Source organism: Microcaecilia unicolor, chromosome 5 (assembly GCF_901765095.1).
Source record: "Microcaecilia unicolor chromosome 5, aMicUni1.1, whole genome shotgun sequence".
Taxonomy (NCBI): Eukaryota; Metazoa; Chordata; class Amphibia; order Gymnophiona; family Siphonopidae; genus Microcaecilia; species Microcaecilia unicolor.
Window position 1 is genome coordinate 156,968,258 of NC_044035.1, and position 15,844 is coordinate 156,984,101.

General features: G+C 45.5%; 1 protein-coding gene across 1 annotated transcript in view; it reads left to right on the forward strand.

The window, feature by feature from the left end:
* The window catches only part of LOC115470373 (arachidonate 5-lipoxygenase-like), a 104,745-nt gene that overhangs the window by 78,032 nt on the left and 10,869 nt on the right, over window positions 1-15,844 (forward strand). The window contains exons 10-13 of the mRNA XM_030203482.1: window positions 1,721-1,899; window positions 3,875-3,996; window positions 6,919-7,019; window positions 9,016-9,186. Coding sequence (XP_030059342.1) covers window positions 1,721-1,899; window positions 3,875-3,996; window positions 6,919-7,019; window positions 9,016-9,186 — 573 coding nt within the window. The remainder of the gene's footprint in view (window positions 1-1,720; window positions 1,900-3,874; window positions 3,997-6,918; window positions 7,020-9,015; window positions 9,187-15,844) is intronic.

Below are 15,844 nucleotides of genomic sequence, written 5' to 3' on the forward strand. Positions count from 1 at the left end.
CCCAAAGTTGAATATAGGAGGCAGAGTTTCTAGTGTCCAGGTTGGAATCAAACCTGAATAAAGGGTCTCAATGCATGAACACATGTAATTTTACTGTAAGCACTGCCAGGTTGTGATCTTGGAGGAGTAGAAGCAGTGTTGTGAAGTATGTGCACCGATTATGAAACATACTAATTTACAGAGATACTTATAAAGTCTACACATGGACATCTATGTCTTTAGGTGCTGTTAGTGCTTGATTTGCATTAGTATTTTCTAAAGGCATTTTAGAAAGGATGTTAAAACTGGAATTTAGATTCCCAAGACAGAATGTCTGAAGTTCTACTTGTATCTTAGAAGTGGATCTGACGATGTAGAAGCTATTCTAAAATACTTGGTGAAATTAATGTTCATGTACAGGTGGCATGCAGCATTAATGCCAATTTTAGAAAAATAGATGCTAAAATATCAATGGGGTAACACAGGAAGCATATGAATGTCTTTCGTTATAAAATGGTACCATAGATGTTTATGTCTTGGAACATAAGACGGTTTTGTGAGCCATTTTAGAAACAGACATCTATTTCTCCCAAAGCTGTCAGAGAGCCCAGTATAGCATGCCAGTTTTGTTTTTGGGAGGGAGGACACCAGTCTCTGGGGAATGAAGGTGGTGACCTTTCCTAATCCCTGCAATAGAGCACCACTCAATAGGAGAAATTTTCCCAGTAGAAGGTCTAACTCCTACCATCTAGCTGGTTGAACATAAATGCTCATTCCACTTTCGAAATGGGGAATAATCATCTTTTTGGGGGGCCTGCCCTACCACGCCCTACATATCCCAGCTTTGTAAAATTGGACATAGATGTCTGTACATGATAGACACTTAAGTACCAGTTTCTGGAAGTCCAAAATGCAAATGACATTTCTAAAATAAGCACCATAGGGAACCTATGGGTCTTTGTAAAACAGAGCAAAAATTGGCACCTTCCTGCCCATTAACCTAGGTGCCCTGTTATAAAATGACCTTCTAGATGGGTGTTTTGGTGAGTATAAGCTGTCAGAGGGGCCTCTTTACTACAGTTCTGCTTAGTAAATATGGCCTATAGTCAAAGTTTGTCAGTACTTTGAGATTCTATGAGGAGTGGCCTAGTGGTTAGGGTGGTGGACTTTGGTCCTGAGGAACTGAGTTCAATTCCCGGCACAGGCAGCTCCTTGTGACTCTGGGCAAGTCACTTAACCCTCCATTGCCCCATGTAAGCTGCATTGAGCCTGCCATGAGTGGGAAAGCGCGGGGTACAAATGTAACAAAAAAAAAATTGGGGAATCGTCACTTCTAAAATGTGTTTATTACAAAGAACTTTGGAACAGTTGATGATGTTATAACTTGTTCTAAGGTTTTTTTTGTAATATTCCTTGGCTATTTGATGAAGTACTTTGAGATACCACTCCTCCAGTCTCAAACCACAGCTTTTGCAACACCCCCCCCCCCCCCCCCATCCGGACAGCTCTCTGCACCTCCTATTATGAACATCTCTTTCTACACATTTCATCTCTATTCAAAGGCCACTTTTCTGTCTCTTTCTATTTTGTTCATATTATTTCATCAAGACATTCCCTGCTCAGAAGGTGTTGGTCTGGGTCCAAGTGGAATATTCATACTATTTAGGCTTTATAGATCATACAGAATATAAATCTGCTAAATGAATAAATTATGGAGGGCTTTTTTGTTTTGACATTAAAGGCAAATGCTACAGGTGGTGGTGGGCATTTGCAGCTGGTGCTGCGAGCCATAAAGATACTCACGTATGATTCCTTGTGCTTGCCGAAAGCAATGAAACTGAATGGGATTGAGAGCAAGGAAGACGTCTCGTACTATTTCTTCAGAGATGATGGACTCAAGATCTGGGAAGCAGTAACAAAGTAAGAACTACAGTTATTTCTAGCAACATAGCAGGCCTGTTATTTCCTTATTAATTTATCAGTGGAGCCACCAAGCGTATACTAAAAAGAATGAAAAAAATAATAAATCAGTGGATCTCATGTCAGTTATAACCCAGCAGATCTCCATCATTGATCTTTGAGAGTGCCCCATTTTGTTAGAAAACGTCTCTATTTAAAAGATTCCTATGTTAGTCCCTCTACAGTGCCTACCTGATCTACTATAATTAACATCTGCTGTAAGTCCCGAGGTATTGTATCGGTCCCATCTTTGTACCTAATGTCCAATCTGTAAATAGCTTAGAACTTATCATGGAAAAAAACAGTCTAGAAACTGCAAATAAAGTAAAGAATAGAGTTGGGTTGTTCGTTGGCAGCAGGTCTTCTGAGACAGCCTGCACAGTTCCAGAGCTGTCAAGGGGGCTGACCCACTCAGCAGGAGATTTAGGGTCCACCTCTGCTCACCCCACTCTGCCCAGCCCCACCTACAACTCCATCCCAACCCACTGTTCTGCCCCAGCACAGCTGATTTGTGGCTGGCGGGAAAATGAGTGGTCTCCCTGTCCTAAGGTGGCAGGAAACACCTTCATAAAATGTCATCTCCTGTTGCCATAGGATCAGCGGCAGCATGAGATGGTGCTTTATGAGGGCGTTTCCTGCTGCCACTGGACGGGGAGGCCATTCAGCGGGAGATCCCGGCATCTCAGCAGGAGTGCAGTTGGCAGGTCTGCAGCTCTGTTAGCAAACTGCAATCCACAAGTGGTGGTACATGTCATTCCTGGCATTTTTAATCGTCCTTCTCTTGATGTTCATATTAAAGATCTGATATCATTTAAAAATGACAGGAAAGTCCCAATGAAGTATATTGTTTGGGGTTTTTTAATCATTGTCTTGCCTTCTCACATATTCCCAGCACAGTGGCTAGCAAGGAATTAAACCAGTATCTTAACACCACAAGGAGACTCAAGATTCTAGTTTCAGTTGTTCTTCAATGCAATTAAACCAAAAGATAAACACTTATAATTGAGATGTTGCTGAGCTGGAGCACTGTCTATGCAGAAAGGATTCTATTCCTCAATCCAGTACCCTCAGACAGGAAGAGCTGGGAGATCCACTACTGAAGAATGCTGGTTGACAGGCTGTATGACACTGGTGAAAAGACAATGCAGGCTCAGGGGTTTTTAAAAAGAGTTAAGAACAGATGGATAGCAGAGGTAAGGTACAAGATGAGATCTGCTTCTCTCTCTATCCCCTTGCACAGGATGAGAGGTGGATGTTTGCCCAGCAGACATGAAGCCATGATCTGAGCCAAAAGGAAGGGCCCGGCCCATAAGACAGTGGAAGCAGAACAATCATTTTCAATTTAAAATGACAACAAAAAAAATGAATGTCATTTTCTTTTATCTTTACTATTTCAAGCGCACATTAACACAGCTTAATGCACACTGATATTTAGCACAACAATAAAAGAAAATAAACAAAACTATTAATTTTGACATACACACTCCTCATTCATCTTGAAAAAAGCAAGAGAATTCTCAGGTTAAATACAGAAGCTGGACTATAAAAGCAAATGTGGCTCAGGAGATAGTTGGTAAATGTAAGCATGAATAGTAATCAAAGGGAAACAAACAATATTTATTATATTTGTACCAAAAATGTATTTATTTCCCCCTCCCAAAAATATTTGTATAATTCAAAGAAATATTAAAACATTCATATTTCCCACTATACCAAATATATTAATATTTATACTCCTTGTCATATGTTTCTACTAGTCATCCTCCATTGAGAGAATTGTCCATTTTACTCTGTTTTCCTAGTCCACAACAGAATATTACCTTGGAAAAAATAAGGATATGACTGAAATAATTGAACAAAATGTTATTTGGTTTTTTTGCCCACCATTTAAAGCTGCTCATATATCATGTTTCATTTTATTCTGTCTCTTCGGAAGCTTTATTACAGATGTGGTAAACATTTATTATCACAGTGATAAGATGGTGTGTGAGGATACAGAGCTTCAAGCATTTGTGAAAGATGTCTTTGTCAAAGGATTAAGGGATAACAAGGCGTCAGGTAAAAATCAGATTATTTACTTTTACTTCAAAGAAAAACTGCTGAAGTCATCATATATCACATCAGTATATAGCAACACAGTCCTTTTGCAGAGTGCATGGTGACTTCTGATAGGTAGCATATACCAAGGGTGTAGCCAGCCCTCCAATTTTGGGGACACCCATGGGTGGACTGGGGGGGGGGGGGCAATGCATTCCTCCCTCCTCCTCTCTCCCCCCCCCTTCCCAGTGTACTCTGAACATACCTTTGCTGGCAGGGATTCCAAGGCCCTGTCAGCCAAATAAATACAGTGCCAGAGCCACTCCCCTCCTCCTTGTGCATGCATCCAGCCTCCAACTCCAGGATTCCCCAAGCATCCCCAGTTTTTGCAGAAACTGGGCATGCACGAGAAGTCCCAGCATCAGTGGCTGAAGGCACACCGCCACCTTCTGTATTAAGGAAGCAGCACCAGGAGGAGGGGAGCGGCTCGGGCACTGTATTTATTTGGCTGGCAGGGCTTCAGCATCCCTGCCAGCTGTTTAAAGGGGTACTGTAGTTCTGGAGGGGTCTCAAGCCCAAATTGGGGGTGCCTAGGCCCTCATAGCTATGCCACCGGCATCTACATCAGGGGCGTATCTGAACTTCAACAGTAGGGGGGGCCAGAGCCGAGGAGAGGGGGCACATGTTAGCCCCCCCCCCCCCCCCCCGCTGAAGATGAAGATGACGCCGACGCCACCACCACCACCCCCACCCGCCCACTTTAAACCTCCCCCTCCTCCCGCCGTTGCGCCTCACCTCCCTTTGCTGGCGGGGGTTGGCCCGCCAGCCGAAGTCTCCGTCCTTCCTTCCTTTGGTCACTCCGCCATCACGCCTCACCTCCCTTTGCTGGCGGGGGACCCCAACCCCGCCAGCCGAAGTCTCCATCCTTCCTTCATTTGGGTTTGGTGGTTTCTGACGTCCTGCATGCTGCACGTTGTACGCGCATGCAGGACGTCAGAAACCACCAAACCCAAACGAAGGAAGGACGGAGACTTCGGCTGGCAGGGGTTGGGGTCCCCCGCCAGCAAAGGGAGGTGAGGTGCGACAGCGGAGTGACGGCAGGAGGAGGGGGGGTTGAAAGTGTCGTCGGTAGGGGGTTCCAAGGGCAAATCTGTGGGGGCCAGGCCCCTGTGGCCCCATAGCAGATACGCCCCTGATCTACATTAGTCTACAATTAGATTATTAACTTCGGGGGAAATGGAGGTTGACAGATGCAAAAATTAGAGACCAAACAAAACTCCCCCTGAAGAAAACAGATAAATCTCTAAACATGGAGTCCAAGTTCAGTGGAGTAGCTTCTTCTTAAAGATATCCCAATGAGTTTTCTGCATATATTTAAGCAGATTTTCAGCCAGCCTATCCATTTAAGATGAAGCCTGCATCAGGGGTCTGTATGTAAAGTCACTGATGAAAATAGGGGTCAAAATAACCGTCTTTAAAAAGACGACAATCCTGTGGAAGCATGTAGTGCAACGTGCAGAACTGAAATGCTGCAGGCTTTTCGCCAAAACACAGTACTGTGTCGGGTTTTGAAGAATAAAGATTTTGATCATTAGAACTTGTGTCCGCTGTTTTTTGGGGGGAAGAGCCCTGCTACCTTCACTACTCCCTCTGCTGGCTTATCTTCACATAGTGACACACGGTCCTCCTCCGCCTCTGTGGTACCCTGTCAGCAGACAAAAGATGAACATTCAGTGGCAAAATTCAGCTGCCTGTACACATTCAGGCTGATAGAAAGGGCACCAAACATTTGATGCCAAAAAAATTCTATAAGGGCATCTGGGTGGCCCAATTCTGTTATAAAATGCTAGTGTAAGCCAGCATTTAGGTGCCAATTTTTAGGTGGACCCACTTACACATTGCTAATAGCAGGCATAAATGTGCTTGCCTAAATGAATCACTTCAGTGTATAACTTACAGTATTCTATAAGTTATTCACATAATTGTTAGACACGTCTATGCTCTGCCCATGTAAAATGTGTGCCCCACCCACACTGCCCTAACTCCAACCATGTGAATGGCAGAGGAGGCCACACATTTATAGAATGTTATAATCTACACACTTCCTTCTCCAATCTAGGCATAAGCTTTTACACCAGTTCTATGGCTTGTGTGATTGTTTGCGTCTACAATATATGCATACACGTAACCAGTTACACTAGTATTCTATTTAGGAAAGTATGCACAAACTTTCCTTTATAGCATAGGCTGAAAATAGGCCTGCTCCTGGCACCAAAACACAGATAGAGCATTGCCCTCTAACCAGTGGTGTACCCAGACCTCTACATGGGGGGGAGTGGTCCAGAAACCAAGGTGGAGGGCACATTTTGGCCCGCTGCCTCATAGGGTCCTCAACCCCCGCCAGCTGAAGCATTTGTCCACCACTGGTCTCTGTTGTATTGCTTGCCCTGTTTTCCCCTCATGTTGCATGCATGCTTGTTTTAGTGAAATTGAGCATGCACGAGTGTCGCACATGCTCAGTTTCACTAAAATTAGCATGCATGCAATGTGAGAGGAAAACAGGGCAAGCAATACAACAGAGACCAGTGGTGGACAAATGCTTCAGCTGGCGGGGGTTGAGGACCCTGTGAGGCAGCGGGCCAAAATGTGCCCACCTTGGGCTCTGGACCCCCCCATGTAGAAGTCTGGGTATACCACTGGTGTCTGGGCTTGGGCATCATATGGGGGGGGGGGGGGGGGGAGCTGAGCCCACAATGAAGAGGCCCAGGCTCCTCCCAGGCCCTTCTCTGGCTCTCCCACTGTCAGAAAAGGAATTTCCCATGTATGGGGGACATTTACTTTCAGCACATGTTTCCTAAACGTTGATAACATTCTTTAGGTAGAAGTGACATGCATTCACAGAGGGGAGTTGAGTTTTACCTAATCTGATTCCCATTCTTACAGGATTTCCTGAAAGTTTAAAGACTCGAGAGAAGTTAATTGAGTATTTCACGATGGTGATATTTACAGCATCTGCACAACATGCTGGTGTGAACTTTGGACAGGTACAATGTGACTTAGAACAAGAATCTGATTCTCTCAACCTGGACATAAACCACAAAAAGACCGCCCCCCCCCCCAAAAAAAAAGAACCCACCTTCTGCCCACCTAAATTTTCCTAAGAGGAAATGAAGGAACCACTTCTATGCTCCCTCCAGTCTTTCCGTCTCAGAAATGTTACTATATAGGATTACATAGACATCTGGATGGTAATTTTGTAAGATACTTTTGAACATATATGGGCTCTTATAAAATTAGGTCCTGCTGAAAACTGCATGGTGCAAGCTGGCACATACTTGTACAGTTGGCGTACAGAAATTTGGGTGGAGTTTGTCTAGAGTCGCAGTTTGCATGCATATTTTATAAAAGACTTACATAGCTGTGTAAGGAACACTAACACAGGGGTTCTCAACCCAATCCTGGGGACACATCTAGCCAGTCACATTTTCAGGATACCCATAGATTTGCATACAATGGAGGTAGAGAATGCAAATCTCTCTCAAGCATATTCTTTGTGGGTATCCTGAAAACCTGGCTAGGTGTATCCCCAGGACTGGGTTAAGAACCTCTGCTCTAACATTTAAGCCTGCTCTCAAGTTGGCGTAATGTCTGTGCCTTCAATCGAGGCGTGACTTCTGCAGAATTTGTGCAGTGATATTTTATAAAGAACCATAGATAGGAATTCTGTAACTGAATGCCATCCATTTAGACATCCCAAAGCTGAGCAGTAGGCGCCTATTTTATAATAGAGCCTAGGGGCCTTGATTTAGTTATAGAACACTAGCATAGCCTGGTAATGGCTCACCTATTATACCAGCCATAGAGCTGGGGTAAGTACAGATGCCTAAAGGTGGCAGGGACGTGCTTAAATCGTTCTCCGGAGGTCAGCCGCCAATATTCAGTGGCATTTAACTGGGCAGTGCCACTGAATATTGGCCCTAACCATCCAAGTCAAATCCAGAGAGGAGAGGGGCATTACAGGGGGAGGGGCAGGGAGATGCTTCTACTGGCACTATTTAGTGCTGAATCAGTTACCAAATAGGACCACACAGAAGGCTGTCCTAACTTTGGTCATATAGTTATGTGGGTGCCAGCCCTGAATATTGGCTGCCACCCGTATAACTTCTGAGATGTGGCTGATGCTTTGATTCCACCCCCCCCCCCCCCCCCCCATGGATCCAATCCTCCTCCAATTCCACCTCACTATGGTTGTGATACTCCTCCAATCCTCTACCCCACCCCAAGACCCCTAGGTACCCCCGGGACTTATCTGGGGGCTCTCTCTGGTGGTCTAGTGGGATGGAATGGTCCCTTTCTGCTCCTACCCCATCTGGCTTCAAGTACAAAATGGTGCCCATTGATGCCTGGCATTAGTCTTGCAATACTATCTCGCTAGGGGTCAGCATTCCATATAAGGAATCTGATCCACAGTGGGGAGTGGAGAAGGATCGGAACTGGAAGAGGGGTTGGAGGAGGATCGGAATCCAGGGGGGAGGGGTTGGAAGGGGCTTGAGCCATTGACAAATCTTGTTAATGGGGTCTCTGCTGAATATTGGCTGGGACTCGGATAAATGCCGGCAGCCAGTACGTCTAGTCAGACCTGGATATTTAATTCCAGTGCCCATACGTGGCCCAGCATTGAATATCTGCACTTAAAAAAAAATGATGACCACTACCAGCTGAATATTGACTTAGAATAATTATAAAATACTGTAATCTATGCATGATCTTTAACAATGTATGTGCAAGCATTTACATCAGCTGTATGGATAATATGTCCTCATGCCTAAAATATTATCATGTATTTGACCTGTTAATGCTAATATTCTAGGAGATGCCTATTTTTCTTTATAGAATATGCTCCAAATAGGTGCCTTCTTGTCCTAGTAACCTGGTGCTCTTTTTTTAAAAATCCACCCCCTCCCCTCGGTCTGTATAACCCAAGGTTCACATGGAAGAACTCTCTGATTACTCCCCATCTATCTCTCTTTTCTTATGTAGTTTGACTGGTGTTCCTGGATTCCTAATGCTCCTCCAACCATGCGATGTCCTCCCCCAACACAGAAAGGCACGGTCACTGAAAAATACATTATGGAGTCATTGCCAGATAGGGGGCGCTCCTGCTGGCACCTGGGAGCTGTCTGGGCACTCAGCCAGTTTCGGGACTATGAGGTGAGCCTATAAGCCATGGCTACCTAACTTCACCATCTAGTGGCACACAACACCGCTTCAGCCAGAAAAGTTGATTTTACATGAAATAATGATCCTTCTACCCACATTAAAGGCAGGGCAGGATTAAAGCATAGGCATACTCCTAGGGACCACGTTTAGGAGTGGTTCTCTTAGATGTATGAATTCAATGGCTCCCAAGGCAGATTGCTGCCTTGGTATGCCAGAGGTGCTAGAAAAGAGTGTGAGCAAAACAGAGCAAATCAGTCACAACAAGTGTGACAAAAAAAGTTTGTACTCCAGAGAGTCCAAGCGCTCTACGAGGTGTTCTAGAAGACGAATAGCAAGACATTGAACATTACCTACATCATTTTGGGTTCAGCCTAATATCAACATACATCCAATCAAAGAGACTCCTGAGGAAGGCCCTCGTGGGCCAAAACACAACTCGTGTTGAGTCCTGGATGTTTAATAAAGGTGCAAGTGTGACAAAAAAAGTTTGTACTCCAGAGAGTCCAAGCGCTCTACGAGGTGTTCTAGAAGACGAATAGCAAGACATTGAACATTACCTACATCATTTTGGGTTCAGCCTAATATCAACATACATCCAATCAAAGAGACTCCTGAGGAAGGCCCTCGTGGGCCAAAACACAACTCGTGTTGAGTCCTGGATGTTTAATAAAGGTGCAAGTTTGTACATCATCTACTGTCCCCCCCACCCCCCACCTTTTTGTCACCCTTGTTGTGACTGATTTGTCTTTGTTCCTACAAGGGTTCCTGTTCTTTTTTGTTGTGTCCTTTCTGTGAGCAAAACAGAGCAGCCACTGCCACAGACGCTTGTCGCTTCTCCCCACCCCCCTCCAGTTGGCAGGAAAAGTGGGCTAGTAATGGCCCTTACCTGTTATGTCATCCTCTGATGGAACCTCACAGTGCTCCATTTTAAAACATATTATATTACAATGGGGGGAGGGACCCAATGAGCTTACTAGTCTAGACCCGGCCAAAGAGTTAATCCTGCCCTGATTGAAGGCATTCTATAATCATCCACTTGGAGAGTTCAATGAAGAAAATAACTACTTTCTCCAGATGTTTTCTAAGGGATGTTATCAGAGCCATCTCAACCATTAGGCATGACTAGGCAGATGCCCAGGGTGGCAGCTTCTGAGGCGTGGCAGAGCAGTCAAAGCAAAACAATAGATTCTGACAGCCATATATACTCAAAGAGCCATTAGCAGTTTCTTTAGCTGCAGGACAAAGTAATGAGGCACATAACACATACCAGAAAATGACTTTCTGGGCCTGAAGGTGCTCAGTGGTTTTAAAGCTGCTGACAGCTGTGGGCTGAATTTGACCCAGAAATTCATCCTGGGCCATGCCCAAGCACTGGCATTGATTATCCGGGACAGCAGAAGATCTGGAAGTTATGTGGGTGCCAGTCGATATTTAGTGTCTGCAGTCACATTCCTAACCAGGCACTGAATATCACTGGTGGCTGCATATCTTCTGGCCCCACTCTGGCACTAACTGGACAGAGTTGCAGCAGTCATACTGGATTTTCAGGAGTACTGTCCTGTTAAGTGCCACTGAAAATCTGGGTGCAGACCAAATATTAATCCTGTTATTTTTATTAAACCTTTCAAAAATCAATATGCAAATTTATGATAGCCTGCCACATACAGTGTATATTCAAATAGAAGCTCATCTGAATTTAAACTGAGAACATTTTTCTCCTATAAAAGAAATGCTTACTCTGAAGAAAACATAAATGTGCATGTTCTCTACACATTGGTCCACAAATCTAGATGCTGAAAAAATTGCGTTCTGAGCACTATTCTATAAATGGCACTCCGATTTGGGTGGAGTTTGCTTCTGTGTTTTGCTCGTCTCGCTCTGAGTTGGGTGCCGTTTATAGAATAGTGCACACTACTGGGATACATACCAAACGTTTGGCGTGAGGATTTACACCATGCAAAACCTGGTGTAAATCCTCACATGCAAATTTGGTATAAACTCTCACATGTAAATTAGGCACAAATACCCTGAATTCTTTAATACTGCACATCTTTAGTGAACATCCCTTACCCGCCCATGACCACACCTCCTTTTCAGTTGCACACTAAAAGATTTACGCATGCATCTTTATAGAATAGCACTTAGCAAGATGCATGCATAAATCCAAATGTTGCCAATTAACGCCAATTGATTTTTATCGCCCAATTGTTGGTGCTAATTGGCTCATTACTCATTTAAATAGTATGCACAAATTAGGCGCGCACCCAAATTTGTGCACGCAATTTTGAGCACCACATATAGGGGCCCTTTTTCCAAGCTACTGTAACATCCGTTTTTACAATGCGCTGAGGCCCTTTTTCTGCAGTGGGTAAAAAGGCCAAAAAAAGAAATGGCTATGCGGCAAGTTTGCACTTGCCACATGGCCATTTCACGGGAACACTTACCACCAGCCATTGATGTGGCGATAAGGGCTCCCCCGTAACCCAATGGTAACCGCTGGGTAATTCCTGCACTAGAAAAATCAGACCTGATTTTCTGTAGCGTCAGAAATGGCGTGCACTGGGGATGGAACTACCGCCAACACCCATTTTGGGCCGCCGGTAGTTCCAGGTTGCCATGCAGCAACCCTTTAGTAAAAGGGCCCCATAAAGTCTAGGGGATTCTTCACATCTTTCATAAAACTGCGCAGAAACATCACAGTTCTATCCCAGCACTGTCTACTGCCCACCCCTTAGAACACCTACACACAGTGCACATAAAAGCACGCACCATAGTGCATACTCGTGTGTATATTGAGCTGCACAATTTCATAAGTGAATTTCCATATGTAAAACATGCAGTATTCCTCTCCCCCCCCCCCCCCCCCCCCCCCCCCCCCCCCATCCCTTATGTCCTTATAATTCCTGACTGAATATTACACATTGAAATTTTCTACCTGTTGGAGTTTTACAGATATTTTCCTGGCTAAACAATTTTAGGCAGGCAATTTCCCACAGCATGGAACATTAGACACTTAAACCTCCAGATTCTATATATGGTGCCAAAAATTGGGCAAGTTCCAAAGAGTAGAGGTTGATACCCGACTTCAAACATGTAGGGAGAACAGACGATCTTTATTCAAAGCACCAAACTTGGTCCTACATTTGGTTTTTATGTTATTTTTTTAAAGTCTGGTTGTTTAGCATTTTTTAGACTTCTTTTTTAGCATATGTTGTATCTGTAGTACTTTTATGTTTATTTATTTACTGATTGATTTATATTTTTGTGTGTGTAAGAATTGTTTCAGACCCCTGATGCAGGTGATATTTTCCGCCAAAACACGGACCCATATCGGATCACGTTTGGTGCTTTCAATAAAGATGGCCTGTTCTCCCTACACGATTGAAATCATGTGTTATGCTCTGCTCTTTGGAACTTGTTCTGATCTTCATAGAGGCATTCTCCTGTTCTTCTTTGACACACTCAAATTGGGCGTCAATATTTGGGCACTGATCCAAGATGTGCACCCAACTAAATTGGCTGAGCCAACTATTGCCAATAATTGGGTGCTAATTGACATTGGCATCATTTTGAATTTGGGCTCATGTTTTGCTACGCGCTATAACAATGTGTGTCCAAATTCCATAGCAAACACACCAAAATGGGGCAATGGAAGGTGCATGGGCAGGTCAGGGGCATTCCTAAAATTTGCAAGTGGAGAGGCATAATCGAGAGGGGCGCCCATGTTTTCTTGAGGACGTCCTTGCAGGACGTCCCGGCGAAGGGGCGGGGAAACCTGTATTATCGAAACAAGATGGGTGTCCATCTTTCATTTCGATAATACGATCGGGGACGCCCAAATTGCGAAATTTAGGTCGACCTTAGAGATGGTCGCACTTAGAGATGGTTGTCCCCGATTTTCGGCGATAATGGAAACCAAGGACGCCCATCTCAGAAACGACCAAATCCAAGCCCTTTGGTTGTGGGAGGAGCCAGATTTCGTAGTGCACTGGTCCCCCTGACATGCCAAGACACCAACTGGGCACCCTAGGGGGCACTGCAGTGGACTTCATAAATTGCTCCCAGGTGCATAGCTCCCTTACCTTGGGTGCTGATCCCCCCCCAAAAACCCACTCCCCACAACTGTACACCACTACCATAGCCCTTATGGGTGAAGGGGGGTACCTACATGTGGGTTTCTGGTGGGTTTTGAAGAGCTCACATTTACCACCACAAGTGTAACAGGTAAGGGGGGATGGACCTGGGTCCGCCTGCCTGAAGTGCACTGCACCCACTAAAACTGCTCCAGGGACCTGCATACTGCTGTCATGAAGCTGGGTATGATATTTGAGGCTGGCATAGAGGCTGGCAAAAATATTTTTTAAATTTTTTTGAGGGTGGAAGAGAGTTAGTGACCACTGGGGGAATAAGGAGAGGTCATCCCCGATTCCCTTTGGTGGTCATCTGGTCATTTAGGGCACCTTTTTGTAGCTTGGTCATACGAAAAAAAGGACCAGGTAAAGTCATCCAAGTGTTCGTCAGGGACGCCCTTCTTTTTTCCATTATCGGTCGAGGACACCCATGTGTTAGGCATGCCCAAGTTCCGCCTTCGCTACGCCTGTGACACGCCCCTGTGAACTTTGGTCGTCCCCGCGATGGAAAGCAGTTGAGGACCCCCAAAATCGGCTTTCGATTATGCCAATTTGGGCAACCCGTTGAGAAGGACGCCCATCTTGCGATTTGTGTTGAAAGATGGGCGCCCTTCTCTTTCGAAAATAAGCCTGATAGTGTTATAGAATACTGGGGATGTACCTCTAAATTGGGTGCCGGGAATTACACCTGGTTTCTACAGGCATGAGTCCTGGGCACTCAATGGTATTCTATAATGGGCACATAGGCGTAGTTTGACTGTTTCATTTGGGGGGGCAAAAAAATGGGCGGAGCATATTAGCATATCATTTGCATATATACATATGCAAATGAATATGCTAATATGGAGGAAGGAAATGAAATTTACAGGCAAAATATCACAGATGCACATTTCAAAAAGCTGACATTTCAATTAATAAATTATGAATAAAATAAACTTTTATTTACCTTTGTTGTCTGATCATGTAGTTTTCTATTCGCTTTGATCCCAGTGTCTTCTGTTTTATGCAGTGTCTTCTTTCCAGTAGGCTTCCCTCTGCTCCCCACCCTTCCAGTCCCATCCATCTCTTGCTCCTTCCCTCTGCTCCCCACCCCTCCCAGTCCCATCCATCTTCTGTTCCTTCCCTCTGCTCACCATCCCTCCCAGTCCCATCCATCTTATGTTCCTTCCCTCTGCTCACCATCCCTCCGTCCCATCCATCTCTTGCTCCTTCCCTCTGCTGTGCCTGACCTCTCCAAATCCCATCCATCTCCTGGTCCATCCCTCTGCTCCCCACCCCTCGCAGTCCCATCCATCTCTTGCTCCTTCCCTCTGCTCCCCCCCCTCCCAGTCCCAACCATCTCTTGCTCCTTCCCGCTGCTCCCCACCCCTCCCAGTCCCATCCATCTCCTGCTCCTTCCCTCTGCTCACCCCTCCTTTCCCAGTCCAATCCAATTCCTGGTCCTTCCCTCTGCTCCCCACCCACCCCTCCCAGTCCCATCCATCTCTTGCTCCTTCCCACCCCTCCCAGTCCCATCCATCTCCTGCTCCTTCCCACTGCTTCCCACCCCTCCCAGTCCCATCCATCTCCTGCTCCTTCCCTCTGCTCCCCACCCCTCCAGTACTATCCATCTTCCCTCTGCTCCCCACCCCTCCCAGTACTATCCATCTTCCCTCTGCTCCCCACCCCTCCCCCCCCCGCGCGAGGTCCAAGATGGTGACTCCGTTTACCCCCTCTCTTCCTCCCTCCCTCCCTTCCTCTGGCGCAGGCAGCAGTCTTTTCCAGCGTTCCTGGCAGCTGTAGCGATATACACGCTGCCTTCGGTCTGCCCCGGAAGCCTTCTCTTCAAGTTCTGTTCCCGCATAGGTGGGAACAGGAACTTGAAGAGAAGGCTTCCGGGGCAGACCGAAGGCAGCGTGTATATCGCTACAGCTGCCAGGAACGCTGGAAAAGACTGCTGCCTGCGCCGGAGGGAGGGAGGAAGAGAGAGGAGTAGACGGAGACGCTCCTCTCCGTCCGCTTGGCTTCCCTGCCCTCTCTGTCTGCGTCCCGCCGAAAGGAAATGACGTCAGAGGAAGGCGGGACGCAGATAGAGAGGGCAGGGAAGCCAATCGGACGGAGAGGAGCGCGTGCCTGCATGTGTTTTTTTTTTTTTTTTAAACTTTTTTTTTTTTTTAAACTAATGGCGCGGCAGCGCCTCGCGTCGTTTGGGGGGGCACTGCCCCCCCTCGCCCCCCCCAGTCTACGCCTATGAATGGGCACTCATCTTTGAATGCCCGTTATAGACTAGTATTGAGCACCATTTACTGAATCTATCCCAAATTATCCGCACACATTCAAACAAACAGGAAAACAAACAGACACCATTGTCAGGAGTATACAATGTTTGTATGGGACTTCACTGTAAAGCATATCTAAACACCCAGCTAAAACTGAAATGCCAGTCATTCAGATAATTTTGTAAAGAAAAATTAGGATTTCTTGATCAAATCCCTCAAGATAAATATAATACACAAGAAGTATATTTCAGGGAAAATTGA